This window comes from Uloborus diversus, chromosome 7 (genome assembly GCF_026930045.1).
Source record: "Uloborus diversus isolate 005 chromosome 7, Udiv.v.3.1, whole genome shotgun sequence".
Lineage (NCBI taxonomy): Eukaryota > Metazoa > Arthropoda > Arachnida > Araneae > Uloboridae > Uloborus > Uloborus diversus.
This window is the reverse complement of record NC_072737.1, coordinates 103,167,913-103,184,054: the sequence shown is the minus strand read 5'-3', so window position 1 is coordinate 103,184,054 and position 16,142 is coordinate 103,167,913. Positions and strand designations below refer to the sequence as shown.

The window sequence follows — 16,142 nt, the reverse complement described above, 5'->3', positions numbered from 1 at the left end:
CATGGGGTCATTTCCGAAATTTTATTTATTTATTTATTTATTTTGAAAGAATATGCTTAAAAACGTAGGATTTGACCATTTTTTAAATAAAATGGCAAAGTTTACTATTTTTGAACAATTATTTTAATCAGTGCGCAGATTCAATTTCATTTTTACGCTTCTGCACATGACATCACAAGTGATGAAATGCCATTCACTGAAGTCATTAGCGCAGAGCGCAATATTTAATTCGCTTCTTTACTCATATGTAGTGGCAACGATACGATTGATAGCAAACGTAGAGCGCAATATCTTTCGCTTCTGAATTATCATAGCCTGCAAACGCGGTAGATAGCAAGCGTAAACATTCAGCGCGCCAGTGGAGTGTGCGCCAAAGTATATCACTTATACGTCATAAAGACCACGCCCTGTTTGAAAAACCAGATATTTAAAAAAAATTTATTTAAAATTAAATGTTGGGAAAATAAAAGCATTTTCTGGGTCCATGTTTTTTTTTTTTTTTTTTTGCTCATTCTATCAACTTCAGTGACTAAAAGTAGCACTTTTGACTTTCCTTCCCCCACTCCCTTAAAAAGCTATTTGTACTTTTCTAGCGTCATGTTTTTCATGTTTTTGCAGAATTTAATTCTTAGTCATGACTTTGATTTCTGGCTTTTGTTTTAGGTTCGGAAGAAACCGAACTGCCTTTCTCGAGAAGAAGCGAGAATCTTCCTATGAAACAAATTCTGATTATTCATTTGGTAGCTCAAACAAAGGATATCTTAGTAACTCAGGTATGTTTTATTCTTCATTTTAGAACTCTACCAGAGAAAGCAAAAGAGCAATTTTTTGTCCTTTTAATTTCCCCCAAATATTAATAACCGGTACTCTTATGCAGTGGCGGCGCTAGGCGTCGGCGACTGCCGACGGCCTCGCGCACGTAGGGCCTCGCAAAATTATCAGTTTCGAGAAATTTCCATGTTTTCAATTGAAGGCTCTTATTAGATACAAAAGTAATTAAAATAGTGCGTGAAGGGGAAACTGCACATAGCCAGACATAGCAAATGCGGGGCCCGATTGGAGAACTCTGTCGGAGCATTTTACAAAAGGATTGTACAATTGTGCAGTGCCTGATCGTCGATTTTTCCGAAGTGGGCAAAGATTTGAAACTGTTGCAATTATCCGTCTTCCTTCAAATTTTTACATCACGTTTCATTTATTTAACTTTTTTGAAATAATTAATGAGTGAAATTTAATTTAAAAAGAAATCTTTGAATTAAAAATATTCAATACTTACAGCTTATTGATCAGCTAACTCTACTCCCCCCACCCACGTCCTATTTCTTTTCTTTTTTCTCTTTTTTCCTAGTTCGTCTAAAAATAAGAAAATATTCAGAATGCTGCTCCTCTGAACTCCCCCCCCCCCACACACACACTGAAAGCAGTATGGAACATTTGAAATTTCGTTTCCAGATCTTCAATTGCGCAATATTTCCAGCTGAAAGCCCCCAAATACTCAACAGCATTGAAAATCGCTCTTAAAACTGCATTTTTGGAGCTTTAATTAAAAAAATTACTGAGCCTAATATTACAAAGTATGGCCTTACAATCGCGTTTTTAAGGCTTGAATTTCGGAAAATATTCGGGCAAGGGTAACCGTATCAAAATTCTTTTATATAATAAGCAATTTGGTTTTTTAAACTACGCTAACAAAAAGTTTAAGTGGAATGTCTCCTGAATATAAAATATTGCTTTAAGTTTTTAGAACCATAATTTTCGAAATTTTTCCGGGAAGAGCTCCAGAACCTCCTTTCCGTTCAATCTTCAAAGTTTGTCAAAAGTTCTGCTTTTGAAACCTATAATTGCGTTTTTTAAGGCTTCAATATTTAGAAATTTCCGCTGAGACCCCGGTATCTTTTTTTCTCTAACATCAGCAAAAAACGCCTAAAATAGCGTTTTTAAAGTACAAATTTTAAAAATTTTCCGGGGGAGAGAGCCCCCGGACCCCCCCCCCTTACTATCATGTCGTTTTTCCCTTCTGCACCCTCCCCCCATCACCAAAAGAACTTCTTTTTGATTTCGCTACTAGTCACGAAAAGTTTTTGTCATAGCAGTTAAGAAGTGAATTGGGAACTGTAAGTGCCAATAGTTAGAACAAAAATTAATTCTATGAATTCAATTATTTGTCTAAGAATATTTTATGATAAAAAATGCGTCGCAAAACTGCATCGCAGACGTCTACTTTTGCTCTCGCGCCGCCACTGCTCTTATTATGGGTCAAAGTCACTCGGCAACTTTTGACAATGGCTATTGTGTTCAAGGTTGGAAAAAAACGGTTTTTTTTTTGGAACCCCCCGCCCCCCCAAAAAAAACGTGTTTTTTTTTTTTTTTTTTTTGTTTAAACCAGGTTTTTGGGTTTAAACCGGGTTTATTTGGTTTAAACTCTAATTGTAAGTATAACGATTTTATTTTGGAAAATTCATGAACATTTAATGATTTAATTGTTAATGAATGTTTAATATTCACATTTGCACTTAATTACTTGATGATTAATTAATAATTAAAAGTAAAATCTTGTAATTTCATTTCCTCAGAAGTAGCGCTTTCTATAGTAGAAATATTGCTTGAAAATTTTTAACTGCTAAAAAAGTATCATAAAATATTATAAATAGACCTCGGCACAAATGAATAATCAAAGAAATAGTTTGCTGATAGAGTTAAGACATAATTCTAAATAACCAAGAATAAAATCTTGTAAATCAATTTCCTCATAATTATAGCTTTCAACGATAAATATATTAATACTAGCAGTACCCGCACAGAGATGCCTGTGCTAAAAATTTAAAGAAAATCCGTTGAATTAAAGAAAAACAAATTACATCAATATCGCAACTCAATTTTTTTCAGTTCTGAACGAATATAACTTTAATTCCGATATTAAGAGGAAAAATATTAACGTCCTTCATAACACACGAACGATTAGGTGAAATCTCGTATCGCTAGCAACAACGAAACTGAAACTTCCTAATTTCGCAAGAGCAACGGCACATACGAGTTGACGGAACATGCGCGAAAATAGGGCTTTTATGTAAGTTCTACGCATTAACGTATTTGAAGCCGTAATTATTATAGCAAAGCGAATCCGAGCATAGTTACGGTTTTACGTTACGTCGGTAGTTCATTGCAGCTCTTTTGTTTAGTATTTTTGTCTTCAGTTAAAGAGTCGTCATCAAATACTGGATTTGAAAAAGTGAAGAAATTTTATTATTCGTTTTTCGGTTAAATTGCTTGTGAAATAATGACATTGATGAGATAATTGATTTACCTAATAATATGGATTTCGGATTGGATCTGCTGAAGGAAAAATTAATTGCAGTTTTAAAATCAATTTCAAAATATGTGTGTATCGTTAAAAAACAATACAGTGAAACCTGTGTAAGCTGACCACTTGCGGCGCACTACTTTAGTGGTCAACTTAAACAGTGGTCAACTTACAGAGGTTGATTTATATGATAAGGGCAATTTCCGTGCCTGAAAAAAGCGGTCAACTTAGACAGGTGGTCAACTTCACAGGTTTTACTGTAATTTTAAATTTATTATACATTTTAAGTAACCAATTAACGATTTTATTAATGCAAATTTACAGTAGACGTCAGATTTTTGCCAAATGTGGCAGAGTGGTCCTTTGATGCTCAAGAATTCACATTGGGCAATTTTCGTTCGCAATCGAAGCCCCCCTCCCACCGGGGGTTTCCTTTTACGAATCCACAGTTTTCGTCAGATCTTTGCCAAATTTGGAACAGTGGTTCTTTGATGCTTAGGAATTTTCATAGGGAGTTTTTTCGCCTACCTATGAGGGAGGGGGTGGAATGCGAAAACACCCCATGGAGGTTTTCCTTATGCAAATCCAGTTTACGTCGGATTTTTGCAAAATTTTGCGTAGAGGTCCCTTGATACTCAAGAATTCACATATAGGGGCAGTTTTCGTTCGCAATCGTACTCCCCCCCCCCCACCGGGGGTATCTACGAATCCAGTTTTCGTCGGATCTTTGCCAAATTTCGATCAGCGTTTCTCTGATGCTTAGGAATTTTCATAGGGAGTTTTTCGCGTACCGATGAGGGAGGGTGGGAGGGTGAAAACACCCCACGGATGTTTTCCTTACGCAAATCCAATTTACGTCGGATTTTTGCAAAAGTTTTGCGGACAAGTCCTTTGATGCTCAAGAATTCACTTAGGGTAGTTTCGTTAGCAATGGAGGCGACCCTCCCTCCCACAGTGGATTTCTTTATACAAATCCACAGTTTTTGTCGGATCTTTGCCAAATTTGGCACAGTGGTTCTTTGATAGTCAGGAATTGTCATAGGAGTTTTCGCCTACCTATGAGGAAAGGTGGGAGGGTGCGAATACACCCCACAAGGGGTTTTCCTTATGCAAATTCAATTTTCGTCGGTTTTTTTTCCAAACATGGCGCAACAATCCTTTGGTGCTCAGAAATTCGCATAAGTTTTTTCTCATCAAAATGAGGTGTATGGGGACCACACCTTGGGGGGTTTCGCCAGAAAATCCAGAATGATTACAAAAAAATCCAATGATATCTGAATTTAAATTTTGAGTCAAAAAATTGTGCGTTCTACAAATTAACGAGAAATGTTTGTGGGGTTTTTTTTTCCATCTTTTTTAAACCTGATTGTTAAACATTTGTCACTAGACGAAACTTTTGTTTTCGAGGTAGACCGTGCAACGTCGGGTAATGCAGCTAGTGACATATAAATCAAAAGTATATTTTATAGTTCAGTGGGCTTAATGGGTGCATATGGTATGATAGTTTCCAAAATTTATAGCTGCATTCTTTAAAGATTTATCATTAGTATTTTACTTAATGTTACTCAACTAAGAAGTAAAAAGCCTTAAAAATGACTAAAAATAAACTATTTAAGACGACAATCTTACTAATATTATATATGCGAAAGTTTGTCTGTATGGATGGATGTATGGATGTATGGATGGATGTATGGATGTTTGTTACTCTTTCACGCAAAAACTACTGAACGGATTTTGATGAAACTTTACAATAATATAGCTTATCCATCAGAATAACACATAGGGTAGTTTTCGTCCCGTTATGGGGGGCAAACCCCCTTAGGGGGGCAATAAAACACAATTTTTGTATAAATTCTCTAATATTGGGATGAAAAAATACTTGCACATATTTACATTATATGTCCATCGAAAGCTCTGATTTTTCTGCTGAAGATGGCACCTGTTCGAAATTTCTAAGTAGAATAAAAAACGAGTTATGAGCTTTTTAGATCCATGTTCGAAGGCTTTCCTCAACTCAATACAGTATTTAGTGTATCATCTCAACTCCCTGTCGATAGCGACAATTGTTGTATTGCTGACTTTCTTTGCTTTTCGTGATTGTTCAAGGCTTTTCTCAAGTCAAATCTTGAAGTAAGATTTTTGCACGAGATTGGCAAATAATACATGATTTGGCTGATGATTTTCCATTTAAACGGAACTTTAATGAAATTAATGGTTTTTATTATTATTTATGCTGATTGAACACTTACTCATTATCCAAACAACCAGCAGATCGCCAAAATATTTGCAGAAAGATTTCCGTAGCTGATGCATTTGGCAGTTTTTTCAACGTTGCTGTTTTTGAAGCCGAAGACTACGTCATAATGTTTCTCAGCTTTCACCATGTAAACAAAATATCGCCAATCAAAAAATTTTCAAAAGACTTTTTTTACTGTATTAAATAATCCAGCAACTAAATTAGGCAAATCCATAAACAGCACAAAAACTTCCATTAATTTTCCTTTTTGCACAATTTCAAACAATCCCCAAATTTTATTACTTATTTCGGTAACATTTCGGATGAAACTGTTTAACGCCATTTTATGGTGACCAAAAATATCTCAGCATCTGGCGACGATATCTCTGTAACGAAAATTAATATATCGTTTTACAAAGTAAGGAAAGAATGGGGGAGCATCATCGAAGGTATCCCGAAACGACTTTCGCAAATTCGGTAAAATCGCACCAAGAGCCACAATGATTGAAATTTCCCGAAATAACTAAAGCAAGTATAAGGGGATTACGAGCGCAGCTACTTTTTTTTAATCACTTCGTACTTCATTAGCCATACAGAGAAGGTTTTAGACTCCATGTTAAGAAAAAAAGTATCAACAGATTAATCTTTTTAAACATGAGAAGATTAATTTCATGTTTTTTAAATTTGTGTATATGCTTAAATATAGTGCTTTCGTTTCTAAATCAATACTACTTTGTTCTTTATACTTATTGCTATTTTAGTTTTATGGGTAAGGAAGAAACTCGATTTTTAATCACGTCAAAAAGATGTGTTTTAAATTCTTTCACTTAAAACAGAAAACAAAAGCAAGTAACGATTTTTTCTAATAATTATTACTGACCCAGGCAACGCCGGGTATTTTTGCTAGTACGAAATATAGTTCAAAGTACATTCAAATTATTGAGACTGCTCAAATTGAAAGATTTAAACAAAATATTGAATTGAATATTTAAAACTTTTTCGTTGCGAAGCACCTTTGTCATGCATTGAGCTATACCATTTGCACTCCCTTCTCCCCCTCCCCTTCAGGAAAGCTTTGAATTAGAGAAATAATTGTATCTATTATATTTGGAATTTTTTTTTTTTTTTTTTTGATATAATATGCTCTGAACTATAACCTTTGCACCCCTCCCTCCAAGAATATATCGATACATCGAAAATATAGATATTTGGAGAGCGATAAAATCGCAGTATTAAAATTCTGATATCGCCCATTCCTAGTTCATACCTGTTTATTCCTGGCCGATTTGGTGTTTTTTTTTTTTTTTTTTCGACACCCAAGCAGTTTTAGAAATTCTTCGCACTCAAAACCGTAAGTTCGTTTATAAGGGGGGGGGGAGGCGTCATTCTTCAGCATGATCGCCCTTCACCCTAAATGGCAGTCTGTATCCGCCCCTACATATAACATACAATGCAGTGCATAATTTATAATTATATTTTTTAACGAAAATAAACTCTTACTGTGTACTGAACGTAGAGCAAAAATGAAAAATATTTACAGTATACTGTATGCATCCTATAAGCAAATATTACATGAAGAAAATTGAAAAGCACACGAAATATATTTTTTCCTTACAAATTTTAGAGCAGTTCATTAAAAATTCACGGGAGTGCGGTCAGAATTTTTTTGAATTCCAAAAAACGCAATGATAGGCTTTTTCTAGTAAAGTTCAGGGAGAGGAGGGGTTCAGGGACTCTCTTACATCAATTTTTTCAAACTGATATTCCCAAAATAACAATATTGGGCGATCTTCAAAAATATTATAGAAAGAGGGGGGGGGGGGAGAGGCGCTGGCTCTCCCCGAAATTGAAGCTTTGAAGATTTTGAAATTGAAGCTTTAAAAACGAAATTGTACTCCATCTTTCATAATATTTATACGCTTTTTGAATGCATTATCGAAGGGATGGGCTTCAAGAACTCCCTTTCGGCAATATTTCGAAATTGAAGTTCCAAAAACGCTACTTTAGACGATGCTGGATGATGTTAGAGGTAAAAGCGTTCGGGGCTCCAAGCCATTAGTTTTTTTTCCGATCGTAAATCTTTTTATTGCTGCAATAAAATCGCTTAAGACATAAGATTTTCACTTTTGCAACATAAATCAGTTCTGATCGGGAAGTCTACTAAGATAGCGCGAACAAACCCGAAAAGAAAGAAAGGTGAGGAAGTGTATGGGCGATTAATGAACTGGCATCATCCCCCCCCCCCCCCCCCCCAAGTCTTCGTATGTAAAAGTATTCTTTTATATGATAGCTGGTGGTAAAATTAGCAATAAAAAACAGCTTCAGTAAAGTAGATATATTTTTTAAATGAGGAACACTATTCATTAATTTAAAAAAAAGCAATAGGGGAACTGAATTCTCATCCAAGAAAGAACCTCCGAATCATGTCCCTCAAAAGGCACTCAAATACAGCCTAAAGTAGCGTTTTAAATATTTCAGCATCGAAAAATTTTCGGAAGAGAACTCCCGAACCCCTTCCTCTAAGTTCACCACAAATGTCCTTAGTTTGAGTTTTTAAGGCTTCAGTTTCTAAATTTTTTTGAATTAACAGTACCTTCTTTACCTATATTATGACCGCTTAAAAGTTTTAATACTTTAATTTCGGAAAATTTTTGACAGAAGCTTCGACTGTCAAAAATTTTGTCTTTGGATGACTTTCCCACTTAAGTCATCCAAAGACAGCCCAAAATAGAGTTCTTAAAACTTCAGAAACGAAATTTTTTCGGGCTGGGCGGTGGAATACCCACCTCTCCTTGTATGAAGCAGGCACACTAAAGGCAGTGTAAGTTTGTGTTTAAGATTTATTTTTCTATTGAAAGAGCAACTCCCCTCACCACATCGCCAAAGACAACGCAAAGTTTTAAGACTTCAATTTCGAAAATGTTTCGAGAAAGACCTTCAAATTCCCTAAGCCGATTATTATTTCATTATTCGAGGAAATTACTCGATTAAGCAGGCATCTTTAACATCGCATCTATGGGGAAATATTTGATTCCCAAAAGTTTTATTCGTACAAGCGGGGTATTTGTTTATCTGTTACTGGATTAAGCGGGGCTGTCAGTATATATTTTTCAATGAAATTATTTTAAATCATCATTTTAAAATACTAACTGAATTGTGTTCATGAGGTCAAAATGAAAAAGCTATTAATTAGTTTTAACTGAAAAAATATGTTTTCTTCTTTCTTCTAGTTCCATTTTTTGAATAAAATACTATATAATATTCGTGCATATGCTTCATTCAGCAAATTTTTGACTTCTTTGTATTGAAGAATTATTTGATAAGTATCTGTAAATTCATAATTAAAACGTACGTTAGACACCGAACGCAAAAATAATAGTTGTTATTCCTATCCTCATATATATATAATAGCCAATGATCAAATAACGCTCCTGACGTCATCAACAATGAAACTCGCGCCACGGCATGATAATTTGATAACGTATGTTTTTGTAATGTTTAAAATGCAAGGAAAGGCTTTATTGTAACAAGGCTGAACTGGATCCGGTTACTTAACTGTTTTATTGGTAAGACTGTGTCATCTCAGGGCAATGAAGAAACAAAAAAGTGGTCAACAATGAACGCTATCTACTGAAGCTTAGGCTCAATCCATTGGAGTAAGGGTTAAGATGTCAACTATCAAAGTGTCACCAAACAGGCAATTGCTTCATTCAAATGTGGAATCAATTTTCACCCGTCATATCTTGAAGGGCGATTTTCTAGTTGTCATATAATTTCAAAATATCGATTTAAATCGTATCTAGATTTTTAACTTACAACTTTTCTTAGAGTTTTTACTGGAGATTTGTCTTCTCTTAAATCTTTAGATTATAACATCTGATGACTTGGAGCAAAATGTTTGCAAATTGAGGCTTCAAACAACCTATAAACCTTTTATATTTGTCACCGAAAGATGATTAGCTTTTCACAGTATATCTGAGTTCGGTGCTGCCGAATTGTCAAATAGGGCAAAAATTACCTCCTAATAAGGATCGACTACCGCCCAAATGTAGAAGTTTAATTTTTATATTTGCATATTGTTAGTAAAAAAACTAGTAGGTTTAGTGTGTCAAATTATGTTGTGATAATTCATTACTGTTACTATCAGTCATTTCCCCTACAGTTGTTTAAATTTAAATTTTGAATTTAGAATGGAGCATTTTGTACAGAAGTTGTTTTGAATTGGCATAATGAACAGAACTACGGATTTGATTTAGTTATTGGTTTTCCAGCTGAAGGGTAAAGTCCGTGCGTAAAAATATTATGTATATACAATGTGTTCTTAAGTGTATTCAGACTCATGCACTCATTTTCTTAAGTTCCAAACGTAATGCCTCCTCTTATCACCCCTAAATGACCCTTGCACGCGAAATTCCTTATATAGAAAATGTCCAAGAAAAATGTTTAATATCTCTGATGGCCTTATAAATAGTATTTATGAACAAATTATCATTCAAATTGTCTTCAAAATTTTGACGTAGAAATTTTATTGTTTAACTGAATTCATTGTAAATACCATAACTGATCCTTAGATATCTATTTTATCAATAGCAATACATCACAAGAAAGTACCATAGACTAATAATAAGAGTAGACCGAGCTTTCTCATTCTTGCTGATGAAGAAAATTGGTTCATAGATGTATCATGTGACTAGTGGAAGGGCTTGGCGAAGACTTTGGCAGCATGGTTGCTAGATGGCAGCATTATCTATAGTTTGGCACTCGACATGTATTTTAAGACAATGTGTTTTCATTAAAAAAAAACTTCCAGGTGCAGAGATTGAACTGTTTTTCTTTTAGTTATGCATTATTTTGACATTAGTAATAGTTTTTGATCAGTTTTCGGTAACTTTTATTTCATTTGGAGCTGTCAGCGTTGGCGTGAACGAAATGGCGTAAACGTTTTGCGTTAACGCAAAAATGTACTAATCGGTATCTTAAATTGAAACTGTAGGTAAAAATCTTACCGTTTGCTGATTCTTCTTGGTCGCTTGTATCTTTTATTGCTTAGAGAGTTATTGAAATTGACTAAAGAAAATGCACAATACTATCTAAACGAAAAACTCACTATATTAACAAAATATTTACAACTTAGAATGACAAATTTACAAATCGGACTCCATAAAAGATCATTCTTCCGTGTTCCATCAATTCTATTTATTTTATTTCGCGCTGGCGTTGATCGTCTGCTACGATTAACGCCCGCTGTTGCTAGGATATCCACCAGTCACATGGTTTGGTTTATGAGCAGCAAAAGGGTTGCCATAGCTCGGTGAAAGTACTCATTAACGAGTAACCACACTTTTCTATGTATTTTAGTTGTTTGAACAGCTTTAATAATGTTTTCCTAAGCTTTTATATGAAAATACTTTTAAAAAAGATGAAGATTATTAGAAGTATCATTCCATTTATCGTTGAATGAATTCTAAAAATGTAAATGAATAAAGAAACATTTCGAGCTTTTCTTTAATGAGCCTTGGCAATATTTTTGTGCAAAGAAGCATTAAAATTTGTCCAAAATCCAATTCGAAACTGTCAAGGGATATTATGGAGCATTTATTAGTTGAAATAAATATGTGCGTTTTTTTTTTTTTGAAAGCAAATATATTGCAAATTTTTAATTATCATTCTTTATTATATCATTACTTAATTAAGCTAATTATCATACTTATTAAGTGTCGTTTTAATATGAATGGTACAAATTTATACAATTAACAGTAAATGCTTCTGGTTTAGCGTGCCTCCATTTTTAAAGTTTGTGCAATCTAGCCCCCCCCCCCCCCCTTAACAAAATCCTAGCTACGTGCCTGAAGCCACTCCTACAAAAGCACGTTGCAAACAAAACAAGGCCATTGCAGTAAATCGAGAGAATGTCGATGTAAATTTGTGGTTATGGAAAGGTCCAGTAACCTCTTGGAGGTTATGTTTGAAAGCATATTTTTCAAACACTCAATTTTTCTTTTTTTAGTAAAAACTGAAGGAAAGTCATCGAATTTCTTTCCGTTCCGACCTCCGTCTCGGAAATTTTGTCCAAGACGACAATCCGTCCTGAGAGGGAAGGCCTTGCACCAATAGAATACCTTTATAACGCAATTCTTTATAGCCGCACAACTTTTCAGAAATAAACAAGTTTAGCAGCTAAGAAAAGCCCTCTGTTCTGCCTTACAAACATAAAAATTGTTGTGCAAATTAAATTTTGAAATAGTTTGTCATCGCTCTGTCTTAATTCAAAGCTTTTAAATGAAAATTAGTATTCACAGTATTAAATTTAAAAAAAAAAATAAATAAAAAACATACCACGTCACCCTTGAAAATGTAGTTATGTAAACCATGAAGCTAGCAGAAGTATAGGATAGCTCCACTTCCTTTATTCTGAAACATATTTATTTGTGAATGACAATAGAAATATTATATTGTATAATTATAGTGCTTTAATACTCATTGCGGTTAAAACTTATTCTGAAGTGCAAAGTGCAAGGTTGTCTAAGTTTTTACAAAATTTTGAAGGGAGTTATCTCTCCCCACAAGCATTCCATTTATTTCTTTTGCTTGTGATGAATTGAATATTTCTAAAATTTAAAGCTGTGCTTATAAAATGTATTTTATTTTGTTATCTTGTCTTTTCTTTTTCAGTTTCCAGTCAAGAATCTCAACCATACTGTCAAATTACATTAAAAAATACCAAAGAAGTAAGTATTTTTTGAAAACTAGGAGTAAATTTTATTAGGAGAGTTTTCCGACAAAAAAATATGTTTGATTGCTTAAAAAAAAAAAAAAAGATATCGGAGTAAATATACATTTGTTAATTACCAGAAAAATTTCACGCTACAAATACAAAATTATTTGACAATTCGGTTCGAATTCGCTTTTAACGAATATCTTAGTACCGTAACATCTGCTTATTATAATCGAGTGCTGGAAAAACCAGCTGAGGAAAATAAAAATTTAAAAAATCATAGATGCGCTTTTTTTTTTTTTTTTGACAATGCCAAAGAAGTTGGTAAATTTGCATGAACTCTCTCATTGTATCTTCCTTATATTTTTGTTTTTGAAGGACACTCATGGTCTGAAAAACGTAGTGATTTGCTTCCCTGACTTCGAAAACGTTTGAAGTTTTTCAGTACATTAAAAGCCATTGAGTATGCTGAGAATTGTTCATCTTCAAATTCTTCACATTTGTCGTTACCCTCATCGCTTTCATTGTTTTTTCCATTGGCATTAGCTTAAATTTGAGCTTCAATACTCTTGGACTTGATTACATTGATGTCAACAAATATATAATTCTGAAATACTTCTCTACTCCACAAGTTAAAAAGATATGCCGTCATCACTAACATTCCGTTGACTTTGGAGCATTAAAGAAATTTTCACAGCTGGAAGTCAATAGAAATCACAAAAATGTTGCTCCCTTTGAACAGGATTTGCTCGCTAAAGGTTAGTTGTGCTCCAATAGACTTAACATTGAACCAACTAAATCTTCCTAATTTCTTTGCTAAATCCAGGTTCTCGTCAAATGAGGGCTTGTTAAAAGCGAGTTCAACTGTAATACTTTGAACTTAACTTGTTGGAGCAAAAGGCAAAGTTTCAATAAATAATCTGGTAGCAGAAAAAGCTTGACGCTGCAACATGCGCTGCAGATTCCTGAGAAAACCTGCAGGCTATTTTTGAGTTGGGGGAGAAAAAAGAATCTTCAATTTCAGCAAACAAAGATATGAAGACTTTTACCGTATTTTTTAAAATATAATCCACAGTTCAGTATCTTATTTTTAAGTATTTCTCCGACCCATTATAGATTTAACTATTAATCTAATGTCGGATTATACAGACTATTTTTGGATTTTTAATTTGCATCGCAGACTGCCCTAGGAAATTCTGCTGCCGGAATCGAGAGTTCTATCAGACAAAACAAAAAAAAAAAAAAAAAAAAAAATTGATTAATTAATTTATTTTAATGAACTTTTCAACTCTTAGGTTATTGGTTTTAACAATATCAGTGAGGCCATACAGAAACTTGACTTTAGGAATGCAGTTCACGATATTAGGAGGTTCAACTACATTTGCAAGGTAAGATGAGATTTCTGTACTTTAATGAGTGAACTAAAAACTTTTCTTTTAAAGTTAAAAAGTCATTTTTCTTTCATTCACTGTTTCAGCTCCTACACTTGCTGATAACTCAGAATCTCACAACTCTCAGTGGTAGAGCGACTCAAATATTATTTGCTGTCCTGGAAGAGGTGGCTCGACAAGGTAATTACCTCATTGCTTTTTATGTTTGACCTTGCTACTATGAATATAAATTATATGAATGCAGACATCAAGAATTATTTTATTCCATCATATATTTAAAGTTATGGTCCATCCGTAGATTTTTAAAGAACAATATCATCAATAAGAAGTGGAACTTGTTGACTTTTCACCAGCAGAATGTATTAGTATTCGTGTACTAAGGTTGAGCCAAAATACTTTACTGGTTATGCCAGGGGTTCTCAAACTAGATGTAGTGGCACCAGTGGCGGATCTAGCCGATCATTTTGGGAGGGGCTATCCAAAATTTTTGAACAAACTCTCGAGAAACATTATTAAAATGAATGATTCTAAAGAGAGAGTGAGGGTGTTTGGAATCCCCCCTTCCTTAATATTTTACCTTAGACGATCTAAAAATCTAATTTTAAGCTACTTTTGCACGTATTAGAGAAAGCAATGGAGGATTTGTGAGCTCTCCCTCCGAAAAATTTCGAAATTAAAGCCATAAATACGCAAATTTAGGCTCTCTTTGGTCTCGTGAGCAATACAACAGCATTTAGAGAGCGTCCAAGTGTCTAAAGTTGGAATCTAGATATGATGCAAACGAAGGAGTAAAATTTTGGAAATAATAATTCTTTTTCAAGGAGAGAGATATAATTTCTCTCCCAATTAAGGCTTAAATTTCTTTTAATGTAAAAAACATGTGTTAAATTTTATTATTTTCTCATAATATTTTCGATCTTTTTTTTCTTTTAAAAAAAAATCCTACAATCACAAGGCTTTGGGAGGGGCCATGGCCCCCCTCTAGATCCGCCCCTGAGTGGCACCCTAAACTGGTGTAGCGAAAGAATTGTCGAGGGGTGCCGGGATGTATCCAGGTTTTGCAGCAAATACATAAACATATTACCAATACAGCAACAACGTTTACTTTTACAAGGACAGAAACTGCACCAGTTTTGTTTCCTAAATGTTCGTTAGATGAACCTTTCATAATACAGCAGACATCAAGTCTGTATCTTCTGTCACTCGCTGTACCATGGCACGGTCAATGGTCGTTCATTTTCCAACAAGGTGGGGCATCCCCATTATCTGACGGACATTCCTTTTTTCCTCAATAACAAGTTTCCTATTTTGTAGTAAGTTACCGCCATAAGGCCAGAGCTAAGGCAGAAATACTTAAAATACACCGCCAGCTCAGTTATGCCATCGGAGGACTGCAGTTTCGTGCTTTTTAGCACTCATCAGCCCGAATAGGAATCACATGAGCTGGAGGCGAAAAATCTCTTAAAGCTTATACTTACCGCCCTATCAGGGCGGTAAGTATAAGCCTTATCAGGGCCGCCCTATCAGGGCGGTAAGTATTATTAAAGTATTATTATTAAAGTAAGTATTATTCCGCCCTATTAGGGAGGTAACTTACTACAAAATACCTTAGCTTTGTCATCAATCTTTGAGTTGAACCACACCATTGCTGCGGTCGTTCATCTGGTTTGCTAATTTTGCATTAGCTACTAGTTTGTTTGGCTCTCTTGGCTCCCTTAAGAGATTTTTCACCTCCAGCTCATGTGATTCCTATTCCGGGCTGATGAGTGCTAAAAAGCACGAAACTGCAGTCCTCGGATGGAATAGCTGAGCTGGCGGTGTATTTTAAGTAACAAGCTTCCTAGCCGTCAGATTTCATGAAGTTCTGATGACGACAATCGACTTCTTCCGTGGGCACTGTGCTGTCCGGACCTAACTCCAAGCCACTTTTTTTTATGGTGTTACATCGAAGATCGCGAGTTTGTACCCCATGGGCCGCCTGATGTACAAGATTTAAGCCAAAATATTACAATTACGTTTTCTGTGGTTGAATGTAACATGTAACTGCGAGTGAAACAAGAATTAAAGTTTAAAATTGAAATGTGCCGCAATAAGAAAAGTCAATACATATCAAACACTTCAGAAAAACACTTGTGCAGTTTCAGTGTCCAGTGAAGTCAGCATTGTTTCTGTTTTGGTAATATTTGTTTGAATAAGACTTCCAAACTGGGGAGGGAATTTTAATATGTATATGTTTGTAATAGAAGTAGACTAGGGTGCAGTGAAAGAATTTGAATTCTTTAAAGGGTGCCGTCGATCAAGTTTGAAAACCCCTGGATTATGCAGGTAGTTCTTCTGTCTTATTGTCTATATGTTTCATCTCTAATCACTCCCTCTCTTTGAACCCTTATGTTCCTCATGTGGGGACCACATCATTATGGTTGGCCACCATGTTCAGTACTGCCCAGCTCTCCATCAAAACCAGGGCTGTGGAGTCGGAGTCGGGGTCGGAGTCGGACT

The 16,142-nt window shown here is 34.8% G+C and overlaps 1 protein-coding gene across 1 annotated transcript in view; it reads left to right on the top strand.

The window, feature by feature from the left end:
- The window catches only part of LOC129225799 (F-box only protein 25-like), an 87,558-nt gene that overhangs the window by 64,298 nt on the left and 7,118 nt on the right, over positions 1 to 16,142 (top strand). Inside the window, exons 2-5 of the mRNA XM_054860309.1 lie at positions 664 to 773; positions 12,210 to 12,265; positions 13,548 to 13,640; positions 13,730 to 13,823. Coding sequence (XP_054716284.1) covers positions 664 to 773; positions 12,210 to 12,265; positions 13,548 to 13,640; positions 13,730 to 13,823 — 353 coding nt within the window. The remainder of the gene's footprint in view (positions 1 to 663; positions 774 to 12,209; positions 12,266 to 13,547; positions 13,641 to 13,729; positions 13,824 to 16,142) is intronic.